Source organism: Oryctolagus cuniculus, chromosome 4 (assembly GCF_051225735.1).
Source record: "Oryctolagus cuniculus isolate XC-2025 breed Fujian yellow rabbit chromosome 4, ASM5122573v1, whole genome shotgun sequence".
Classification (NCBI taxonomy): domain Eukaryota; kingdom Metazoa; phylum Chordata; class Mammalia; order Lagomorpha; family Leporidae; genus Oryctolagus; species Oryctolagus cuniculus.
Genome location: NC_142870.1, coordinates 43851853 through 43875916, shown reverse-complemented (window position 1 = coordinate 43875916; position 24064 = coordinate 43851853). Strand labels below are relative to the sequence as shown.

The following is a 24064-nucleotide window of genomic DNA, read 5'->3' as shown; positions in this document are numbered from 1 at the left end:
TGATTAATCCAAGTAAGTTTTAAGTTACCAAAAAATCAAGAACTATCACACAATATTCATTGATTTGACTTCAAAATTTATGAAACTGTTGACTCATTTCCTTTTCCTAAGAATTATATTCCCAAATAAATAAGAAAGCTAAGTAAAAATGGAATCTGGGTAAAGATTTTAAAAATGAAAAACAAAAAAAAAGAGAGAATTATCTTCCCCAGATTTCTTTGACAAATCCCTGTCTCCCTTCTCACAAACACAGACTCTTAGTTCAACTCTTAGATCTCTGTTATTCTGTCTCAGGTTCTGGTGTGTTATTCTTTTGACTTAGCATAAAACGCTGAAGATCACAAACAAAGAGATTCCATGCAACTAAAGATTTGCTCTCACATACTTTTCTCTAGGGCATTTTAGCCATACATACATCTAGAATTCTATCTCCTTACCAGTCACTCACAGATTTATATCCCAGAGCAGATCTGTTCCAAAGTTACATTTATTTATGTAAATGCAGCAACTATTTGGAATATCCACTTGGGTTTCTTAAAGATATGGCATATTTTTAAAATATTTATTTGAGAGGTAGAGAGAGAGAGAGAGAATCTTCCATCTGCTGGTTCACTCCCCAAATGACCAAAACAGTCAGAGCTGGGCCAGGCTGAACAGGAGCTTCTTATGGGTCTCCCACGATGGTGCAGGGGCCTAAGGACTTGGGCCATCTTTCACTGTCCCGGGCTATAGCAGAGAGCTGGATCAGAAGTGAAGCAGCCAGGACCCAAATCAGAACCCATATGGGATGCAGGCGCTGCAGGTGGCAGCTTTACCTGCTACGCCACAGCACCGTGCCAAGTGAACACAAAGCTTCCAATCTTCACCAACACATTCAGCTGTGTCTAGTGTGGCAGATACCACCAGCATCCATCCAGCTACATACACCAGCCTATTCTTCTCCCTTATCTCTTCTGTAATCAAGAAATTAACCACAAGGTCTGCTCTATACCTCCTAAATAATGTTCAAATCTACTCACTTAATTTTTATAAGTCAACAGCCACTTGCTATTTCCAGTTTATCAAAATAGCACATGGTCACATTTGTGTTAGTATTTCACCCCGCCCCCTTAAATCTTATTTCTAAAACCAAACAAAATTGTATTCTCAAAACATAAACCCACTCACACCAACTTAATGATTGAAACTTTTTTGGTTAATCTTAGCTCTTAGGATAAAAAGGAAAAATAAATGATTGAGTCCTATCTGATTTGTATTTGACTTTTTTTAAAAAGATTTATTTATTTTTACTTGAAAGAGTTACACAGAGAAAGGAGGAGAGGTAGAGAGAGAGAGAGAGAGAGAGAGAGAGAGAGAAGTCGTCCATCCAATGGTTCACTCCCCAACTGGCCACAACAGCTGGAACTGTGCCAATCCGAAGCCAGGAGCCAGGAGCTTCTTCTGGGTCTCCCATGTGGGTGCAGGGGCCCAAGTACTTGAGCCATCTTCTACTGCTATCCCAGGCCATGGCAGAGAGCTGGATGGTAAGTGGAGCAGCCGGGTCTCAAACCGGCATCCATATGGGATGCTGGCACTTCAGGCCCGGGCGTTAACCCGCTGTGCCACAGCGCTGGCCCCTGTATTTGATTTATAACATTGTATTTATTCTTTGAATTTCAGAATGAAAATCTTCCACATTGCTTTGATGCAGATGATCAGAATGTTCTTTGTTTGTTTAACTCCTACATATATTTTAAATCTTTAAGGCGTTTACTGAGGGCAACAATCATTATCCTCAACTTTGGCCAGATATCTTTGCTGCATGTTTTCTCCACTTTAGTGTGTTCTTTTTAACTCAATGTTGCATTCTCAGTGTTAGCTTATCTACTGCTTTATACAATTTCTGTGCTCACTAAATAATTATTAAATCAATAAAAGTATAAGATGTCTGATCTATCATCTCGTAAACACTATTCTGAAATGTTGAAAAATGCTTAATTAAGATTCATGGGTACCTACTGCGGGTATAATTTGTCTCAAATAACTCTGTCCAAAACCTTAGATTAATGTTCAATCTTAGTTCACATTTAATTTAATTAAATCTATATTGCTTACTTTTTTCTGTTATGAATTTTTTATATTAGATGTTAGTAGATAAAAAATCCATGATTATAAAAATGGCAATTTCCTCCTTAATGCAAACACAACATATGTAAACTACATTTTCTTCCTCCTCTATTCTGGCCAAGAAAATATTTATGAACAGATTTGTTTATTTATTCAGCCAGAATTCTAGTATATATTTCCATGAAATATTGGCATTCCTCTCAAGCATACCATGTTTAACAGGTACTACAGTATGCAATCATTATCCCAAACTTTTTCTCATTTAATTTTTTTAAGATTTAATTTATTTATTTGAGAGGTAGAGTTACAGACAGTATGAGGGAGAGACACAAGGTCTTCTGTCTGTTGGTTCACTCTTCAAATGGCTGCAACAGCCAGAGGTGCGCCAATCCGAAGCCAGGAGCCAGGTACTTCTTCCCAGTCTCCCACGTTGGTTCAGGGTCCCAAGGACCTGGCCCATCTTCTACTGCTTTCCCAGGCCACAGCAGAGAGCTGGACTGAAAGAGGAGAAGCCAGGACTAGAACTGGCGCCCATATGGGATGCTGGCGCTGCAGGCGGAGGATTAACTTACTGTGCCATGGCGCTGGCCCCTCACAATTTGTTATTCATAGGAAATAATTTCTGCTTTCTCAGACTTTTACTTAAGGTTAAAGGATATTACTTCTATTTTTATCTTCATTCATTATTTTATTATATCCATAAGGGAATGATCAATCATTTTTAGGGTAAAAATCACCAACGGAAAAAGAAAGACCTTTCTCTCTGTCTCTCTCTCTCTCTCACTGTCCACTCTGCCTGTCAAAAAAAAAAAAAAAAAAAAAGGTGCTCAGAAAAAAACAAAATGGAAAAATGTAAAACATTATTCAAATATTTTTGTCCAAATCAAATCCTATTCTCGTAACATAAGCTTTCTGAAACTTCTTGGGATCTTTCCTTTTTCCAAATCATTGTTTCTTCTGCTCACCACAATAACCTATTAAACCCTTCAATTCCATTCCCACACGATTTTCTTCCTTTTCCTTCTCACTGATATGTCCTTGTCTATGCCAGATCCTCATTGACTTTAATTTGAGCAATCATCTCCTAAATTGTCCCTTGCCTCTAGACTTTCCACTCTCTTGTTAAAAGGCTAACCACGATTTTCATCTTCTTAAAGCACAATTATCTTGTGAATCCTGCATCCAAAACATGCCTGCACCATAGGCGGAGTCTTTATTACACCACAACACCAGCCCCTATTCTTGTTTTGTTTTGTTCTACCTTTTAAACTCTGACTTGACAACATTTTAAATATTTTTATTTATTTATTTATTTGGCAGGTAGAGTTATAGACAGTGAGAGAGATTGAGACAGAGAGAAAGGTCTTCCCTCTGTTGGTTTACTCCCCAAATGGCTGCTATGGCCGGACTACGCTGATCCAAAGCCAGGAGCCAGGTGCTTCTTCCTGGTCTCCCATGTGGGTGCAGGGCTTCAGCACTTGGGCCATCATCCACTGCCCTCCTGGGCCACAGCAGAGAGCTGGCCTGGAAGAGGAGCAACGGGGACTAGAACCTGGGGCCCATATGGGATGTCAGTGCCGTAGGCGGAGGAATAACCAAGTGAGCCATGGCACTGGCCCCAGCTTGACATTTTAAAGCATCATGACACTTGCTGGTTGACAAGAATTACCTAAATTAGGAGCACACGTTGTGTTGCAGCAGGTTTAGCCACTACTTGGATTGCAACTTCCTATATCAATATCTGAGATCTAGTCCCATCTCCTCTGCTTCCAACCTAGCTTCCTGCTAGCATACCTGGGTGAAAGCAGGTGATCATCTAAGTATGAGTCACTGCTACCCACCTGCGAGACTCAGATGGAGTTCCTAGCTCCTGGCTTCTGCTTGGCTGTTGCAGGCATTGGGGGAGTATACCAGTGGACTAAAGATCTCTCTTTCACTCCTTGTCCCTTTCTCTGTCTGTCACTTTGCCATTCAAACAAGTAAATAAATCTCCAAAAAGGAAATATTAGATGAAATCTATCAGCACTATATTTATTGAATATATGTGAACATATATAATAAGTATCACATATAATACAAAATATATGTAAATGACATGGAATTAGATTTAAATTATTTCATAATACAGAACATATCCAGTAGTTATAAAATATTACACCTGGTAGAATTTTTTTAAAGATTTATTTTTATTTATTTGAAAGGCAGAGTTACAGAGAGAGGTGAGACAGAGAGAGAGGTCTTCCATCTACTGGTTTACTGCCCAGATGGCTGCAACAACCAGGACTGGGCAAGGCTGAGGCCAGGAGCCTGGAGCTTCTTCCAGGTCTTTCATGTGGGTACAGGGGTCCAAGCACTTGGGCCATCCTCCATTGCTTTCCTCCCAGGCATATTATCAGGGAGCTGCATTGATAGTGGAGCAGCTGGGACATATGGGATGCCAGTGCTGTAGGCCAGTGCTTTAACCTGCTGTGCCACAGGGCTGGCCTCTGGTAGAATTGTTTTTGCATCTTTTTTTTTTATTATTTGACAGGTAGAGTCATAGACAGTGAGAGAGAGACAGAGAGAAAGGTCTTCCCTCTGTTGGTTCACTCCCCAAGTGGCCGCTATGGCTGGAGCTGCGCCGATCCGAAGCCAGGAGCCAGGTGCTTCTTCCTGGTCTCCCATGCGGGCGCAGGAGCCCAAGCACTTGGGCCATCCTCCACTGCCTTCCCAAGCCACAGCAGAGAGCTGGACTGGAAGAGGAGCAACTGGGACTAGAACACAGTGCCCATATGGGATGCCAGCATTGCAGACAGGTGTAATCAAGTGAGCCACGGCACCGGCCCCTCTGGTAGAATTTTTTTAAAACATGGTTGCTTAATCCACAAAATTAAGCATTTCATTATCCAAGATCTTAATTTATCCAATTATGTGTCTTCAGATTATAACCTAACACTTCCTGTGGTTTGAAGAACTATTTATATGTTGGATGAATAGATAAGTGAATTACTATCTACTTATTTCCAAATGCAAGGGAATATGGGCTGGTATTGTGATATGGTGAGATAAACTGTTGCCTATAATACCGGCATCCTATATATGAGTGTTGGTTTGAGTCCCAGATGCTCTGCTTCCCATCAGCTTCCTGATAAAGCACCTGTGAAAGCAGCAGAGGCTGGCCCAAGTGCTTGGACAACTACCATCCATGTGGAAGATCCAGGTGGAGTTCCAGGCTCCTGGCTTTTCCTTCACTAGCCTTGGCCATTGTGTCTATTGGGGGAATGAACCAGCAAATGGAAATCTCTCTCTCTCTCTCTCTCTCTCTCTTTCAAATAAAATGTCTTAAAAATGCAAGAAAATGAGGACTCTAATAAACCTAAAAAATAGAGACATATTTATTCATTCACAAATAAATTTCCATGACTCAGTAGTAACCAAATAAAATATACAGCGATTTTAAAAGCAACACATTTTCCTTTCTAAGTCTTTTATAGGAAAAAGTATCATTGTCTAGAACATGTTTTCAATATTTTTATGTGCAAAGAAAACATACATGTTACCCATATTTTAGTTCTTTGATTTTTGCCTGACAAATTATAGAGTTCATTTAGGAAGAAACACAATTACTATGAAGAAATAGATTAAGGGACAGGAGATTTGTCTTTTTTAAAAATAAATGGTTAAAGTTTCATGAACTTGAGAAGTAAGGACACCTCATGTTCCATTAAATGATTCAGGGTGTGAATCAAGGTAAAGATATTGATCCAATGGAATGGATTTTCTATATTCTTAATGAAGATTTCAGCATAGAGAAAACTCTGTGATGAAGCTACTATCAGAGCACCTAATGGACAATCTTAAAAGCACAAGGTCTTAAAGTATTTAATGCCAGTGACTCAACAAGATGTATTCATCACTAAAGATTCTACAAGTGAGTAAAAGAGCTTTAAGTCAAATGTTTTTATCAATAAACAGCATGTTAATTCTTTTGTAGTCCAATAAATATAAAAGAAATTTAAAGATTATACAAAAGTAGCATTTAACTTGTGATGATGATGATAAAGCTGTTAAATGAGAGAAACAACCTCAAATTCATTCCTATTATGTCCTTATTTTATCAAAATTCCATATTGTATAATATACTGCATGAACAAATATTTTCTTATAACAAAAAGTAGTAGTTATTTGCATTGTTCATGGTATTACTTGGGCTTCAGGGAAAGAAAAATACTATCTTGATAATTTTATTTGTTCGTAAAAATACTCACAAATGACTCATTCAAAAAATTTTTGTAGTTCCTAAATACAAATCATAGTACTATTATCCATTTACATTTTTTGTTTCAGTGGAACTATAACATTGTAACATTATTACATTGTACATTCTACCATTCACATTTATAGCACTTCCAGATTAGGTGTTGGTTTTCATGAATGGTGCTGGTGAATCAACATATTCCCAGGAATGCAACTCTCACAGTTGACATCTTCTCTGTCTTGTTTGCTGCTCTATACTCGATGTCTAGACTAGCTCCTTGATGTCAATTAAATATTTGATGAATAAACAATTGAACAATAGTCTTTTGGAATTTTTTCAATTAATGGCTAGGACCATCAGTATAATATAAAATAATTTACTTCTCACTACTATCTTCTAATATCATTAAAGACTGATTAAATACTTGGCAAATAACATTCAATGCTATAAATATTCTGAATTCCTTGGTTTATTGAACTACTTATAAAGTATGCAAGGACAACTCTGTTCTGATTGCGTTGTTTAGAATATAAAAATAAGGCTCAGAAGAGTGACTCACGCAAGTTACACTCATAAATCAGTTTGATACTTTCTGTCCTGATCTTGACCCCACTCAACTAAGTTTGGGTTCTGATTCTCTGTTAGACTGCACTGTGGACTGATGCTTTTTGTTGTATGCTCTTTGTCCTTGGTTTTCAAAATCAAGTCTTTCTCCATAATCTTGAAAAAGAGCCCATTAATGGGGATCCTTTTTGTTCTCCATTGACTATTGACTCTTGAAATGAAAGAAATTTTTAATACTCTCGTAAAGACACTATGATATTTTCCTGAAATAAAAGCTCTAAACCAAACTCAGTCCATACCACAAGATCCACCACTTTTACTAGCAGTGGATTCATGGGTCACGAGTTAAACTGAAATGTTTAACCTGCAGCGCTATGCAATACTCATTCCCTCTGGGTAAGACTGCCTTTCCCCCTAATATCCCATTTAATTTTTTTGTTTGTAATTTTGAAGGAAAACTCAAAATTCTCATTTACTACTTAGCTGAGATTTCCGTTAATATTGCCCCAAATGATTAGGACACATTTATTTTGAAAATTCACTAAATCCCTTTTAATTTTAGTGAGAATTATTTTCTGAAAATCATTCATCTATTTGATAAATATTTATAATTATTGTGTGTATCAGGTGTATTCCTTCTAGTATACAAATGACATACATCCACAAAAAATTAACTGTAAGAATTTTGTCTTGATAAAAAGGATAGATAATATACAGGTCAAAATAATGCAAAGCTCAAAATCGCTTTTAATCCAACAATGTAATAGGAGAGTTATTGGAAGAGTAAGTTATGCATATTTGTGAGAAGCAAAGAAGATTCCCAAGAAAGGTGTCATTTTTAAAATCAGATGGGGCAAGTGCTGTGCTGTAGTGGGTAAAGCTCCTGCCTGCAATGCTGGCATCCCATATGGGCACTGATTCAAGTCCCTGTTGCTTCACTTCAGATCCAGCTCCTTGCAAATGCACATTGGAAAGTAGAGGAAGATGGCCCAAGTTCTTGGGCCCTTGCACCAGCATGGGAGACCTGGAAGAAGCTTTTGGCTTCTGGCTTCAACCCAGCTCAGCCTTGGTCATTGCAGCCATTTAGGGAGTGAACCAGCAGATGGAAGATCTTTCTTTCTGTCTGTATCTCCCTCTCTCTCTCTGCAACTCTTACTTTAAAATAAATCTAAAAAAATCCTAAAAAAAATAAGTCAGAGAATACACAATCTTTGATCTGTTAGGATTGTTTCATAGGGAAAAAAAAGGAGGGAATTTAAGGCAAAAGGAAGATGAACAAGGATTGATGTAGAGAAAAGAGCGTGGTTTACATATGGAAGCATTTAGAAATCTTGGAAAGAACAGGATGCAATATTGGAAAAAAGCGCACTGAGAAGAGCTTTATAGGGAATTTTATTTCAAAGCACTGAATGCCATGCCGAAGATTCTGGATGTTATATTAGATGTCATTAGAAATTATCTTAAGTTTGTAGGTAAGTATTTGGCCCAGGTCAAATATTACATAGCTATATTTGGCAGTGTGTAAAACTTAGTGGATCAGGCAGTGATGAGAAGCAAAATTTCTCCACCATAAAGTAGAACCACAATTAAGTTTTCTTAAGTCATTTTATTTTTTTACACTGTTTCAATTACTAAAAATTATATCACGTTTTGAATTGTTTCATATTTGGACAGTGACTTTGTATAGTTTTTTTTGCTTTCTAAATATACCTTTATATCTTCCTTTATTTTTGAATCTTCTAAAATTTTTTGTTTATTTAAAGTGAACAAACATCATATATACAGTTTTAAGAGCATAATGATACTTCCCACTTTACCCTCCTTCTGTCCCTCACTTTCACCCACCCTCCACCTTACAGTAAAGTAAAATTACCAATAAAAACTTGAGCAATGAATGCATCAGTAGCTTCATTTACTTTAATTCATACATGTTTACAATTGTAGGTTCTGTACTACATTGTTTAAGTGCATTTGAGTAATTCTAATCATTTTAGGAATATTTCTAATGTTGTACTATATATGATATTCTTATATATATTTTATCATTTATTTACATGATCTTGTCATAGGATATACAATCCAGCTCTTTATTTACATGATCTTGTCATAGGATATACAATCCAGCTCTTTGGCATTCAGACAAAGTAGTTGAATACTTAGATCTACACAAAAATGAGTAAAGGATGTTTATAGCAATTATGGTTATAACTGGCAGAACTTGGAAGCAAACAAGATATCCCTCAATGGGTGAATGGATAAACTCTCGTAAATCCATACAATGAAATATTATTCCTCGATAAAAATAATGAGCTAGTAAGCCATGAAAGGACATGTTAGAATCTTAAATGAATATTGTTATGTGAAGCAGGCCAATAAGAAAATACCACATCTTGCATAACTAGCTATATGACATTCTAGAAAAAGCAAAACTATTTAGCCAGTCTAAAGATTAATGGTTACCAAGACAGAATAGGAGGAAAGAGAAAATAAAGAAGTGGAGAACAGGGAATTATTAGACTGTGGAATCATTTTGCATAATACTACAGCAGTTAATACAACTGGTTCATCAGTTATCATATCTTTGCAACATTTAATTTAATTTCATTGAAAATTATAGACAGGAAGGCAGGGGGTCGTGGGGAGGTTTTTAATCTACTGGTTCACTTCCCAAATGCAGGCACACGCCTGGCTTTCCCAGGCTTCAGCCAAGTGGAATCCAGGAGATCAGAATTCAATCTGGGCCTCCCACATGGATGACAGGGACCCGTTACCTGCTGCCTCCAAGAGAGAGCATCCACAGGATGGTGGAATCAGGAGCAGAACCCAGGTACTCTGATATGAGATGAAGTGTCCCAAATGGTGTCGTAACTACCTCATCAAGCACCCATCACTTGTCTTTTTACATCGAAAATTCTGGGTTAGTGTATGTTATAACTTGTTTGGAAGGTAGAATTTGAACACTTCAAAATATGGAAATATGTGTATATTAGATTACTTGTCATTTTAAAGTAACAAAATAAAAACTTGTAGCATATTGTTGCTCCCCCTCTTCACGGAGGAACGACACAGGACCCTGCGCTGTTCTTTTGTCTGCTCGGCCCTTCCCGGGTTTGCTGCTGGTCCTTCCCGGGTTGGCTGCCGTCCCTCCACCTCCGTGGAAGGGCGGTGCCCCCTGCCACTTTCCCCACTTCCGCGGGGGAGTGGCACACCGCTAGCCGGCTCTTCCGGGGGCTGCTCAGATGTTCCTCAGGTGTTCCCCTTAGATGTTCCTCGTGCATGTTGTCTCTCTCCTCCTTTATAGTCCTCTTCCACCAATCCCAACTCTGCTACCCACACACTGAGTGCGCTGCTCTCCTCCAATCAGGAGTAGGATCAGCTCCTGCAGGTTATTGGTCGAACTGGAGGCAACTGTGTAGAAGTTGTTTACTCCTCTCCCAGCGCCATATTGTGGGAGAGCAGATGCATAGAATAAGTCTTTTTTTTTTTTTTTTTTTTTTTTTTTTTTTTGACAGGCAGAGTGGACAGTGAGAGAGAGAGACAGAGAGAAAGGTCTTCCTTTGCCGTTGGTTCACCCTCCAATGGCCGCTGCGGCCAGCGCGCTGCGGCCAGCGCGCTGCGGCCAGCGCACCGCGCTGATCCGATGGCAGGAGCCAGGAGCCAGGTGCTTTTCCTGGTCTCCCATGGGGTGCAGGGCCCAAGCACCTGGGCCATCCTCCACTGCACTCCCTGGCCACAGCAGAGAGCTGGCCTGGAAGAAGGGCAACCAGGACAGAATCCGGTGCCCCAACCGGGACTAGAACCCGGTATGCCGGCGCCGCTAGGCGGAGGATTAGCCTAGTGAGCCACGGCGCCGGCCTAGAATAAGTCTTAATTCCAGTAACTTAGTCTAGTCCAAGTTGCTCCCCACAGCCTATAACTATCTTTTAAAAACAGATGCATAAGGTAAAATTAGTTATTAACTTGCTAATTAAAATACTAGATATGAATAACATAGTTTATTAATGTTAGGTTTCATTTGTTCAAATAATTTCTATCTCATGGTCTTATCCAAGATTTATTCTCTACTAAGCTCACTTAACTTAATGGAAAAAGTTGACATCTGTAATACTCATATATTCCATAAATTTAGTACTATTTTTGTCTCCTTTATAAAATTAATTTGCATGCTTCAATAATTTTAAAGTCCCCAAAACTCTTATAAATGAATACTTTATGATAATCATGATTAGGAATTATTCATTGCAATTCAGAATAACTTTATTATTTTAATATCTGAATTTATTATTTTTAAAATATAGAATCCCCACTTGCATGTAAATACTATTCCTCATTGAGATTTAATAACACAGAAATATTACTTACTATTAATAACATAAAAACATAGTAACATTTTGAATCCTTGTACTTGGGTGGCTTAAATATTTGGTGATTCAGCTACTTGTACTAATTTGATATTATAGAGACTAAACAAAATATTTCTATTAGTTGTAAAAGAAAAACATATTTATTTCGTGAATAAAACGTGCCAGAATGACTCATTGCAGGTAACAACAAATGTGTCCACCCTGAAAAATCTTGAAAACCTGAGTTCTCAGGTAGAGGTTTCATATGAGTCTCTCTCTATCAGTGTAGCACACTGCATCGTTTGCTAAGAGGCAAGGCCCAGATGATCCTAGCATGTTCATCATTTCACGCACTTTTTGAAAAATTTTGAGCTCAATTAAAATCCTTTCAAAAACATCCTTGGGCATACTTATGTCATTTCATTAGTCAAGAGGATAGTTTATTTTACTTTCTGAAGAATTTAACCTAAAGATAGTTTTCATTTCACCTTTCCACAGTTCTTTCATATTCTGAGCCCCTGGACCATAGATAATTCATGGTGGAGAGGATAATTAGATAATCAGCATATCACAAATGAGATGTCAGATGAATGAGATATGTTATTTTAAAATGTTACTCAGAACAGTCTAATATAAATAAAACAAAAGGTAATAGAAGCAGAGCTGATATAACTGACAGAAGGCAATTTAATATAAACTGACTTGGGTTACAGAATGTGCAGGTTAGTTTGGGTAGCTGGGAAGTTTATTGTGTCTAACAAGTAAAAAAGGAAACAGACAAATCTATATTGAATGAATGAAGACTGTTCACATTTAAATATATATCTGTTGTGCATCTTTAAAATGCGTGGTGGAAAATAAGGCACAAATAAAAGTTGAAAAACCCCATCTTATCCCAAATCAGACATCTTGGATTCCTTTGATTCTGGGTTCCTGCCAATGGAGATCCTGCGAGGGATTCTAGGATTCCTGCCATTTGTGTAGGAGACTGGGCTGTGTTTCAGGCTCCTGGTTCTGGCCCAGGTCAGAATCAGCTATTGCTGACATCTGGGAAGTGACCTGGCACCTAGGGGATCTCTAGGGGATCTCTAGGGGATCTCTAGGGGATCTCTGTCTTAATGCTCTCTTTCTACCTACCAAACAAAAACAAACAATAGTGACAAAAAAGCAAACCTACCTGTATTGAATCTCTTCTAATCAGAATTTTTTAAGAGATTTATTTTATTTATTTGAAAGAGTTACAGAGAAAGGTAGAGACAGAGAGAGAGAGGGCTTCCATCCTCTGGTTCACTCCCAGATGGCTGCAATGGCAGGAGCTGAGCCAACCTGAAGTCAGAAGCCAGGAGCTTCTTCCAGGTCTCCCACATGGGTGCAGAGGCCAAAGGACTTGGGTCATCTTGTACTGCTTACCCAGGCCATAGCAGAGAGCTGCATTGGAAGGGGAGCAGCCAGGACTAGAACTGGCGCCCATATGGGATGCCAGCACTTTAGGCAAGGGCTTTAAACTGCTGTGCCACAGCACCAGCCCCTATAATCGGAACTTTTTTAAAATGCATTTTATTGGAATAGAACCAAAGAGAGACCTGATCAAATATATTGGGTAGTTCAGAAAATTAGCAAGAGCATACAGTTGAGAATTCATTCTGTTTAGGTGCAAAGTATTTCTCTTTGAAGGGACAAAATAGTAAAGGCATTTCTACAGAAATCCGTTGTTACAGTTTAAAAAAGTAAAATATTAAGGGAAGAACAGATTAACTTTATTATGTATTTGCTTGTTTACTAGAATGGAAATGTAATCATCAGGAAGGTATAGGTCAAGACTACAAATGACCCTTTAAATGCTTGTAAGGTTATAATTTTAATAAAAACTGAGCCATCGAGTTTTTTTGTTATTTTAAATATACCCTCTATATTTCTTATTTGCATTCATCATTAACCTCATGCATCTCATTTAATCACACAATTTTAACACTGCTATTTCCTTCTTCTACAGCACACCCACCCCCTTACACCCCTCCCCCTTCCTTCCGTTATTGCTCAGAGAGCATTTGTTTGGTCTCACATGCAGAGTTGCCTCCATGAGCTGTCCTAAATATAAAAGTTATTACAGTAACATTCGTAGTCTGCATTTGTAAATGGTTGTATATTTTTACAGGCAAAGGCATGGACTGTTAAATATAAAACACTAAATAAATATTAATAGAATTTATGATATGATGGATTATATAAAAAAAATGCATCTTGTCAGGATCAGCACTGTGATGTAGAAGGTTAAGCCACTGCCTATAGTGCTGGTGTCCCATATGGGTGCTGGTTAGAGGTTCGACTGCTCCACTTCTGATTCAGCTCCTTGCTAATGTGCCTGGGAAAGCAGTTACAGATGATCCAAGTCCTTGGACCCCTGCATCCTCATGGGAGACCTGGAAGAAGTTCCTGGCTCCTGGCTTTGCCCTGGCCCAGCACTGGTTGTTGTAACTAATTGAGGAGTAAACCAGCGCATGCAAGATCTCTTTCTCTCTCTCTCTCTCTCTCCTTCTCTCTCTGTGTCACTGCCTTTCAAATGAATAAAATAAATCTTTAAAAAAATTTTAAAAAGCACTTTGTCTTAACATACACTCACAGGCACACTTTTTTTTTTTTTAATTTTGGCTCTTGTTTTTCCATATTAGCAGTTAAGTATCGCAGTACTAAAATGGGTTCTCAGAAAATAATCTTTGTTCTGATATACTCTTACTGATCAGCTTTTTGGAGATTTATTTTCAGTAATTTTTAAAAGTATTTTTGTCAGTGTCACATATAGAAAATGGATGTTCAGTTATTTTCCTTTTTGTGTTCTGTGCATTGTTCCTTCTGTTATGTAGATACATTATTCCCACTGAGAATTAAATAAAGTCTGACTCATACAATCTGTTCTCAAAATTAAATCAGAGGAATAAAAGTTATTGTTTCAAAGAGTTCTATGTAAAAATAGGAAGATGAATTAGAGTTTTCATCTATTAAAAAACTGGCTTTTCCTGCTACTACTCAGTTGCTAAGTATAGGCTTCCTATTAAATGAAATTTGAAGGCATTTGTGGTTTACAGTGAGATAGCTACTTCACAGTTTCTTACCTTTCAGCTTTAAAGGAACTGTCTCCCATCAAACTGGCAGTATTAAAATTTATGATTAATATTTCCTAAGGAAATACGTATAAATGTTGCTGTGATGTATTGTATAGGGTAGGTTTTTCTAGGTTGTGTTTCATAAGATAAGGGTTAAAACAGCAATAGAAGACCAGCACTGTAGTGGATAAAGACACCACCTGCAATACCTGCACTCCATTTAGGAACAAGTTCATGTCCAGGCTGCTCCACTCTGATCCAGCTCCCTGCTAATGCCCTGGGAAAAGCAGCGGAAGATGGTCCAAGTGTTTGGGCCCCTGCCATCCACATGGGAAACCCAGATAGAGACCTAGATGGACCCAGGCTCCTGGCTTTGGCCTGGCCCAGCACTGGCTGCTGCGTCCATCTAGGGACTGACCGAGTACATGAAGATTCTTCTCTCTCTCTCTCTCTCTCTCGTCTCTCTCCCCCACCCCGTCTCTCCCTCTCTCTCCGCAACTCAGACTTTCAAAATAAATATATCTAAAAAAAAGCAGTTGAAATACATTATTTCCACCTACTTCATGTTTGTATGATACTCCTTGGAACTACATATTTAACTCCTATTTCTTATTGCTCATCGAATTTGCATTTCCACAATGGCGAGGGATTTTTATTTCAAGTATTGTCATGAAGTTCCATTAATATAGGGATAGATATGTGCTCTTGTCACTCACAGAGAAAACAATGGCATCTCCTCTTCAAGCCCCAAATACTGAACATTTCTCCACTGAGGCCAGTGTTTGAGGTTGTTCATGACATGAAAGGGGACAAACACCGTGGAAATTATGAACCTATGTTCCGTAAGTTCTAGACAAACCACTTTCTTCTATTGAAAACCTACTTTTTATACTTTTTATATTTGCAGCCGTGGAAATTTCCACGTCATGGATATTGCCCATGTGCACCTATGTGGAGCCATAACCTGTTTAGTGTCTCTGAAAACAACCAGATGACATGCTGTCATCATTATTTTTATGTGTTATTGAGGATTTCACCAATTTGTTCAATGTGCTTTAATTTTGATGCTGACTTTTATTGAATGCCTCCTCTCCATCTTCCACTCATTTCCTCCCTAGGGAATGCTCTACACCCTTAAAGGAACATTTAGCATTATCACCAGTTAGTTTTAATTAACTTCACATACTTGACTGATGGTATGCTAGATGCCAGGAAAAATAATTTAAATAGATCTGGTCTCTGCCTTCTAGCCATTGCATATTAAAGCATGATAGAATGAAATGCTATTTTTAATTGGCCAACCCTTACAAGTGAAAAGTTTTCATGTAAAACTCTTTAAAAAAACAGGCAATTGAACTGACTTCCTCCATGAAATTTTGCTTAATGATGCCCAGGAAGTGAATAATTGTGCCACTTTTGATTCCTAAGAATCTGAAAGTGACCTTGGCAGCTAACAATTGGCACCTTACAGCAATGTTGAAATATCTTTAACAAACATAAACAGTTCTCCAGAAAATAACCTGTGATCAGATAAAGCACTCCTTTATCTGATTCTCTGTTTTATTCTGGTTTATCTGTTCTCCTGCAGGGGGGATAAGACAAAGACAAGTCCATCCTATGTTTAAGACACTCAATAATCATAAAAATGATTAATTACTGTTTCTTCATATTAGCAAATATACTCTGCTTTAATATTTGTCTTCTAAGTCAAATCACTAATATATCCACCACTGAAGAACTTTTAATCACGACAGCACTCAGTCCAGAACCTTCTTTTGAATGCTCTATACAAGCCCAAAGCCTATAACAAGTTTCCCTTAACTCTTTCTCACCTACACCCAGTGATTCATTTGGTATGTTTTCTCCTCTGTCAGAGGAATCTGAATCTAACTCGCTTGATTATTGGCAGGGTTCTGGTGCTCTATGGTTGGCAGCCATCTTCAACAATGCTAAACTTGATTTTCTATTATGTTCTTTTTATCATATGTTGAAACTCACAGCTAAAATAATCAAATATTATTTCTAAAAAGTCTTTGTTTTGCATATAAGTACAAAACATTCAAATAATATTCTCTCAAAACATCAAATTATACAATTTATTATGTTTCTAAATGCTCATTGATGAAATCAGAATAAAAATGGGAAAGCAATTGACATTTATTCAAAGTCTATTACATGCTATTAACTTGACTTAAGTTGTCTCCTTACAGGAATTAATTTTGTAGCTTATAAGCAAATCCTCACAGGAATTAATACTCTAGTTTACAATCAAATCTCAAGCAGTTTCATGAATTTTCTCAAGGTCACACTACAAGCAAATGTTGAAATTTAGAGATAATCTTCCTTTGGGCTCTTATGTATGCTTCTTTCTGAATATGTTTCAAGTAGAAAAGAAAGAAAATTAATGAAACAAACTTATTATAAAGCATACACATTTTAATAACTAGTAAATCTAGAATAATTAAAAAGCAATAAGCATATCATAATCATTGATTTAGTCTTATTAGCATCCTTGTTGTTTCTAGAAATGGAAACAGAAGCATGCTCCTGCCCCAGGACCTATATATTATCCCCTATTACGCATTGCACACACACACACACACACATGCCCTCACCTTTTTTTTTTTTTTTTTTTTTTTTTTGACAGGCAGAGTGGACAGCGAGAGAGAGAGACAGAGAGAAAGGTCTTCCTTTGCCGTTGGTTCACCCACCCTCCAATGGCCGCTGTGGCCAGCGCGCTGCAGCCAGCGCACTGTGCAGATCCCAAGCCAGGAGCCAGGTGCTTTTTACTGGTCTCCCATGTGGGTGCAGGGCCCAAGCACTTGGGCCATCCTGCACTGCACTCCCGGGCCACAGCAGAGAGCTGGACTGGAAGAGGAGCGACCAGGACAGAATCTGGCGCCCCGACCGGGACTAGAACCTGGTGTGCCAGCGCCGCAGTTGGAGGATTAGCCTAGTGAGCCTTGGCACTGGTCGCCATCACCTTTATTCACACACATTTGTACTTCCTTATTGCCCTCCTCTGCTTCATTTGCCTTATGTAATTCTTCTCAATTTGTAACATGCAGAACATTGTTTTTATTGATTTTGCTTTTCTGCCACCCTTACCTGGAACAAATGGCCTAAGAGCAATGAAGTGTATTGTGAGTGGTGGTGGTGGTGATAGTGAGTTTGACACTTGGAGAGAGTCTCCATTTGGTTTGTTATGCTTTCTGGACAGTTCTGTAACCTCAGTGCCCACAACAATGTCTATTTTTGAAAGACACTCAATGAATTCTTACTGAATAAATAAATAAGAACAAAACATGATGAGGCAAACCAGAAAACAGTATTTAAAATTTAACATTTTAGAATGTTATGCCGGCGCCGTGGCTCACTAGGCTAATCCTCCACCTTGTGTCGCCGGCACACCGGGTTCTAGTCCCGGTCGGGGCACTGGATTCTGTCCAGGTTGCCCCTCTTCCAGGCCAGCTCTCTGCTGTGGCCCGGGAATGCAGTGGAGGATGGCCCAAGTGCTTGGGTCCTGCACCCCATGGGAGACCAGGAGAAGCACTTGGCTCCTGGCTTTGGATCAGCGCTATGCACCAGGCGCAGCGTGCCGGCCGCAGTGGCCATTGGAGGGTGAACCAATGGCAAAGGAAGACCTTTCTCTCTCTCTCTCTCTCTCACTGTCTACTCTGCCTGTCCAAAAAAAAAAGTTATGTACTTCTTTATCATGGAAACACGAAGTCCAATATTTCATCAAAGATGGCAGAAGCAACCAAAAAAAATTTTCATTATCTAGAAAATCAAAAATATGTTACAGAAACTATGATCTCCTGTCTTCTCATTTCTGCTGTAACTTATATGTATCATTTCATTCACTTTCAATTTGATAAATATTTATGAGTTACCTACTCATACCTTGGACCTGCCAAGTACTAAAATTGCCTTGATCAGGAGGCTACCTGTTGCTAGTGGTATGGCCCAACTTCTACCCTTCTAAGGAGACTGTTTACCTTGCTATCATGAGTACTCAGTAGTACAGTATTGGCCAGAAGGAAGTTAGCACTGCTCCTTGTTTCAACATCACACAACAGTGTTATTGTTAAATAAAATTTATATAATATCAACAAAGAAAACATAATGATTGTATCCCAACATTGAAATAGACTTAGTCTATTTCATAAAGAAGGTAAAACTCAGTTCAAGTTTTCAGGCTTATCTGAGAAGTCACATGTGTAGTAACACAGTTATTTTAATATAACCAAATTCAACAAGGCTCGTCTCAGACTCCTACCTCTCACTGATTCTGCCCAAATTATCTCTATTTTCCCCTATCGCTAGGCACACACATATATCAGGCCATGATTTGGAACATACAACTGTGAGTATCAACCTGATAAGATTTCTTTGTTTTCATCATTGTCAAGAATGACATTCAAAGAATACTTCCCTTTGAGCCTGATTGGTAGCTAAGAGATTAGTCTTTACATCATTTTACTGTAGATTTTGCTGCACGTTTGCTGTAAATTCAGGTAGCTTTGAACTGTTGTAAATGCGTATAAAGGGGGATTAGTAGCGATTACTTACAGTGTATTTCTAGCACCTGCATGGCTACCTGAGGGGTGGCATTGAGGGATTCGTGGTCGACTCGGCAGATCACGGCCACTCCGTCGTCACTCCGGTCCACTCGGAAATCCAGTGTGCTGCTAACAGTGAATGTTTTGCGGTTGGCATCTTCTTCTTTTAAATATTTGACATCTGAAAAATAAAAGACGAACTTAATAATGTTTATATGACATCTTTCAAAACATAGCATATTTCACCTTCTCAAGACCCTGAAAGCACCTTTTCACTATTCTAATCGATTAAAAAAACACAAATATTTGTTAGTTCAACATTTAATACATTGTGATTTGATCAAACAGAAACAACTACAATAAAATAATGTAAACATTAGATAGGGAAAAGGATGCACAGCATTTTCTTTCTTTATTCTCAAGCTTACCTAGACTATAATCAGGTGCAAGATACTTTTTACACTCCATTTGAAAAAATGCAAGCCATTTTATAGAAGCAATCTCTCCTTTTGCTTAAAATTTTACAAAAAGAGAATCCTAATTAACTGAGCCACGAACACAGTTGGAAAGAGCAAATTTGTAACTATCTGGTTATGTCTGAAAGAAAGTACAATGAGCCATGATTTTTACGGGAATAATATGAAGGGAACATAAATTACTAAAGAATACCTAAAATGAGAATGTTGTCTTCTTTGGTAAGAAAAGAATGAACATAGTCATCTGAATAGTTTGAAATTTAAATACATATTGGCAGAGGATTTTACATTGAGAAAAATGCTCTTCACTTGGCTGAGGAAGCCATTTCAGTATCAATGAGAACATTCTCCTTAAGATGTGAATTCACTACTCAACACTTAAACTTAATGTGCATGATTCAAATCCATCATTAAATGGTGCACTTAGAGTATTTATTCTTTGGGGAACAGACATCCAATAATATTTTCATTTAATTTGTAATTCTCAAGTCTGAAGTAGCTGATAAGAAGAGGGCAATTTTAAAAGATTAGAAATCAAAATGATAGGCTAAGGTTAAGATATTATAACAAGATCCTTAATGTAGTTGAGGGAAAATGTGTCCCATTTTCTTATGCTTCCTCTCATTTATTTCCTCCATTATTCAATATCAATTGAGCAATGATATTTCAGAAAATGGGTTATGCATAAAATGCATTAAATATTTAACTTACTACATATCAAAAATATTTTAGAACTTGTTAATAACCAACAACAAACCTAAATTTAGTTTCCCTATTTTTTATGCTTTATGGAAAGATTTTCTTTTTCTTTTTTTTAAAGATTTATTTATTTTATTTGAAATTCAGAGTTAAAGAGAGAGAGGAGAGGCAGAGGGAGAGAGAGGTCTTCCATCCAATGGTTCACTCCCCAAATGGCTTCAATGGCCAGAGCTGCGCTGATCAGAAGCCAGGAGCTAGGAGCTTCTTCTGGGTCTCCCACGTGGTCCTTGGACCATCTTCCACTGCTTTCCCAGGCCATAGCAGAGAGCTGGACAGGAAGTGGAGCAACCGGGTTTTGAACCAGCACCCAGATGGGATGTTGGTGCTTCAGGCCAGGGCATTAACCCCACTACACCACAACGCTGGCTCCAAGATTTTACTTCTGTAATAACATTGAGGGGACATTTTGACCAGCAGTTAAGAAAATGGTTAAGATGCCCATGTGGGAGCCCCTGAGGTTGATTCTCAGCTCTGCTTCCCTAACTCCAGCTTCCAGCTAGCATGGATCCTGGGAAGCAGCCAGTGATGGTCAAGTAACTGGCTTTCTGCTACCACATGAGAGATATGGATTAAATTCCCAGCTCTAACTTTGGCCCAGACATTGGGGGAATGACAGCAGATCAGAGGTCTCTGGATGTCTGGCTACCTTCCTCTCTTTTTCTTACTCTTTGCCTCCTAAATAAACAAGTGAACACTTAAAATAATATTGAATTTTACATATTTGATGAGTATTAGTTAGGTTTCATATTATTTATGTTTATGAGACTAGCGTGATAGAATAGCATTTTCTTATAGTCAGAATTTTAGATCTTTGGTATCACCAAGAATGAAGGTGGAAAAAATAACAAATGTAAGGGTGAGACTACTGTAGCTTCCAAAATAAATAGATTTATGTGCTTTGAATTATATTATCTGGGAAACAAAGCAGTCATTCAGATTTTTTACATTCAAATAATTTAATAAAATATAAGATGTCAGGAACTACCTCCACATTTATCTTTCCTTAGTTTATAACATTAGGCTACCTGTCACTATGTCTACTTTCTGTCCATATTTAGATGGGAGTTTTAGAAAGAAAATTCTCCTAGGCAATTTGCGTTTTTGCAACAGTGTTTCTAAACCCCCCTTGAGCAGTATAATCTGAACAGTTCTGATTTATTTGCTCTCTTCACTTTTCTGATTTTGATACCATTTAAACAGAATTGAAAAGAAGATACTTCCATTTTTATAAAGTGAAATTGCTTCCCTCTGTCTAGAAGTAGACCTCTAATAAATCAGCTCAATACTTAGAGTGGATCAGTTTCTTAAAACACTGCAAGGCCCCTAAGCTACCCTGAAGACCAGACTGGACTTAGATCCAGCCTTTCTGTACTGATAACTGCCAAAAAAAACTCCTAGGAAGCAAGCAGCAAATTACGTGACATCCACTACTGAGGCCATGAATCCTCTAGCCCTGAGCGAAGCAACAAGATCTCAATGTATGTTCCAATATTGATCCTTACAGAAAAATAGAAATTGAACATGAACATTATTTTCTAATTCAGGGTTTATTAAAGTAGTTTTAATGATAATTTCAGTGGAAGAAATTAAAGATTTATTCTGACTCCACATCACTGATATTAATGGTACTATGATGATTTCATTTCATCCAGTGGGCTGGGTGAATGCTTGTTGCTATACAGAATAGAAAATGTGATCATTACATGAGAAATATTTATTATCAAACACTTTGCTTTGTTTTAAAACTTACAAGTGACCTTATTAGAGGACTCAGCATATGTAATTACTGCTTAACAGAAATTCTACAGATAAATTTTATAAAACTACATACTTCATTTTTAGAAGATGTCCAAACTATCCATATTTTTTCCTTGAATTCACATAAAATAACTATGTCTAACTAACTCATTCAGTAACTTAGATGCATATTTTGAAACCTAGTTTGTTTGAAGGGAATGTTAAATGTTCAAAGGTATTTTATAAAATAAAATTTAATGGAGCTTTCCATTTTATGTTTGCTTTAAACTTTCTCCAGTCAAAACATAATGAGAACAACTCCTGGATTTTATAATTTTAAAATCTGATAATCTTTACATCTGTACTCTGGAGAAAACCTCAATACAAATTCTTTAGGCCAATCTCATCTATGAGAAGTTCTATATACAACTCCAAGCTGAAAGGGCTTAACTATAAAAGAATTCTTGTTACAATATTCAACTTTCAAAAGAAGGCATCAGTAATAATCTTTGAAAGTATAATCCCATTATTAATTCGTAACATCGAATAACTGTTTCATTTGGCCAGGAATACTATCAAAACATAGCATTTCTTGGTAGGTCTTAAAAGGACAGTTGAAACAATAATGAGGATGATTTATCTAAAGATTCTAAAATCTCGTTTTCAATGTCCACGACTGGTAGAATGTTAGTGTTTGCTTATCAAATTTTTCTTGGATCTTATCCCACAGGTCTACATTCAAAGGTGCTACAAGAACCACTTATATGTGTCTTGCTACATTTAACCCAATGTTTAACTACATACAATATGTATATATTGTATAAAGCATGAAGAGTCAAAGAAGAAATCCTTTTCTCTATATGTTTATCACCAGAAAATGGTAGACAGCTTGTACAGCTGGTTTGTGGCTATGATAACTGACTGTGTCTCTTTCGCTGTCATAGCTAAAAGGTGTTCAACAACAATGTGCGGTCCACTATCAGTACAGCCATTTATAAAGAGTATGCTCACTAATCTCACAGTTTCTTCATCTTATTTTTCTACCCCACTTCGGTCACTGATTCACTTTTAATATCTCCAATTTTTATGCGATCTGTTCTTTGGATTCCTGCAAATCCTTTAAGAATAAACTGAATTAGGAGTTGGTGATCTCTCAACCTGAATTATAAAGAGTCATACTTCCTCGGAAGTACTAGACCCAGTTCAGACACTGCTCAGTGGCACAGGAGCAAAACCACAATGAGATATCTCAATCTGTGACTGAATGGCTATTATTCAAAAGAAGCTCTTATATTCTGTTGGTGGAAATGTAAATTAGTGAACCCACTGGAAAGCAATATGAAGATTTCTTAAAAAAAAAAACTAGAAATAGACTTGCAATATGATCTAGTAACCCCACTACTGGTTACATACCCCCAAAACACAAATTCATTGTATCAATGAGATAGATGCACCATCATGCTTGTAGCAGCATTATTCACAACAGCCAAAATGAGGAACCAATGAAGGTGACCATCATCAGAGGAATGGATAAAGGAAATGGAACATTATTCAACTATAAAATGAATGAAATTCTAGCATTTGCATAAAAGTGGATACAACTTGAGGACATCATGTTGTGTGAACTAAGTGGACACAGAAGGACAAATACTACATGGTTTCCCTTATATGTGAGCTAAAATTTAAAAAGAAATACGAACAAATAAAAAGAAATGCCTGGGTGTATCAGTATTCCTGCAGATATGGTTTTGTCAACCTTTGTTTTATATCTATGTCAAACCAGTGGTTAAGAATGATATAATAGTACAGACTTAATGATCTGTGATTATTTGAATAAAATGGACATCTTTTCATTTGATTATGGTTTTTAGCCCTTGCCTATATTTCCACTTAACTAGGGACTTTTTACTGGTTGTATTCTTTATTTAATGGAGCATTATACCTTTGAAAGTAATGTAAACTAAAAATATGCTCTTTTGAAAGCTGAAAGAAAGAGAAAGAGAAATACAAGAAAAAGGGAGTGAGTAGGGTGGGAACCAACATTATACTCTTAAAATTGTATCTATGAAATACATGGAATCTATTATATCTATTAACATCATATTAACATGAAAATTAATGAGAATTGTGTCATGGTAATTACCATGCATTTGCTGTGTGGATAAATTCCTTTAAAACA

The 24064-nt window shown here is 37.5% G+C and overlaps 1 protein-coding gene across 4 annotated transcripts in view; it reads right to left on the bottom strand.

The window, feature by feature from the left end:
• Nucleotides 1-24064, bottom strand: part of CADM2 (cell adhesion molecule 2) — a 1135583-nt gene that overhangs the window by 120717 nt on the left and 990802 nt on the right. For all 4 annotated transcript variants that reach the window (XM_070071934.2, XM_051859415.3, XM_089330678.1 and 1 more), the window contains one exon: nt 18924-19094. In XM_070071934.2, the coding sequence (XP_069928035.1) occupies nt 18924-19094 (171 nt within the window). The remainder of the gene's footprint in view (nt 1-18923; nt 19095-24064) is intronic.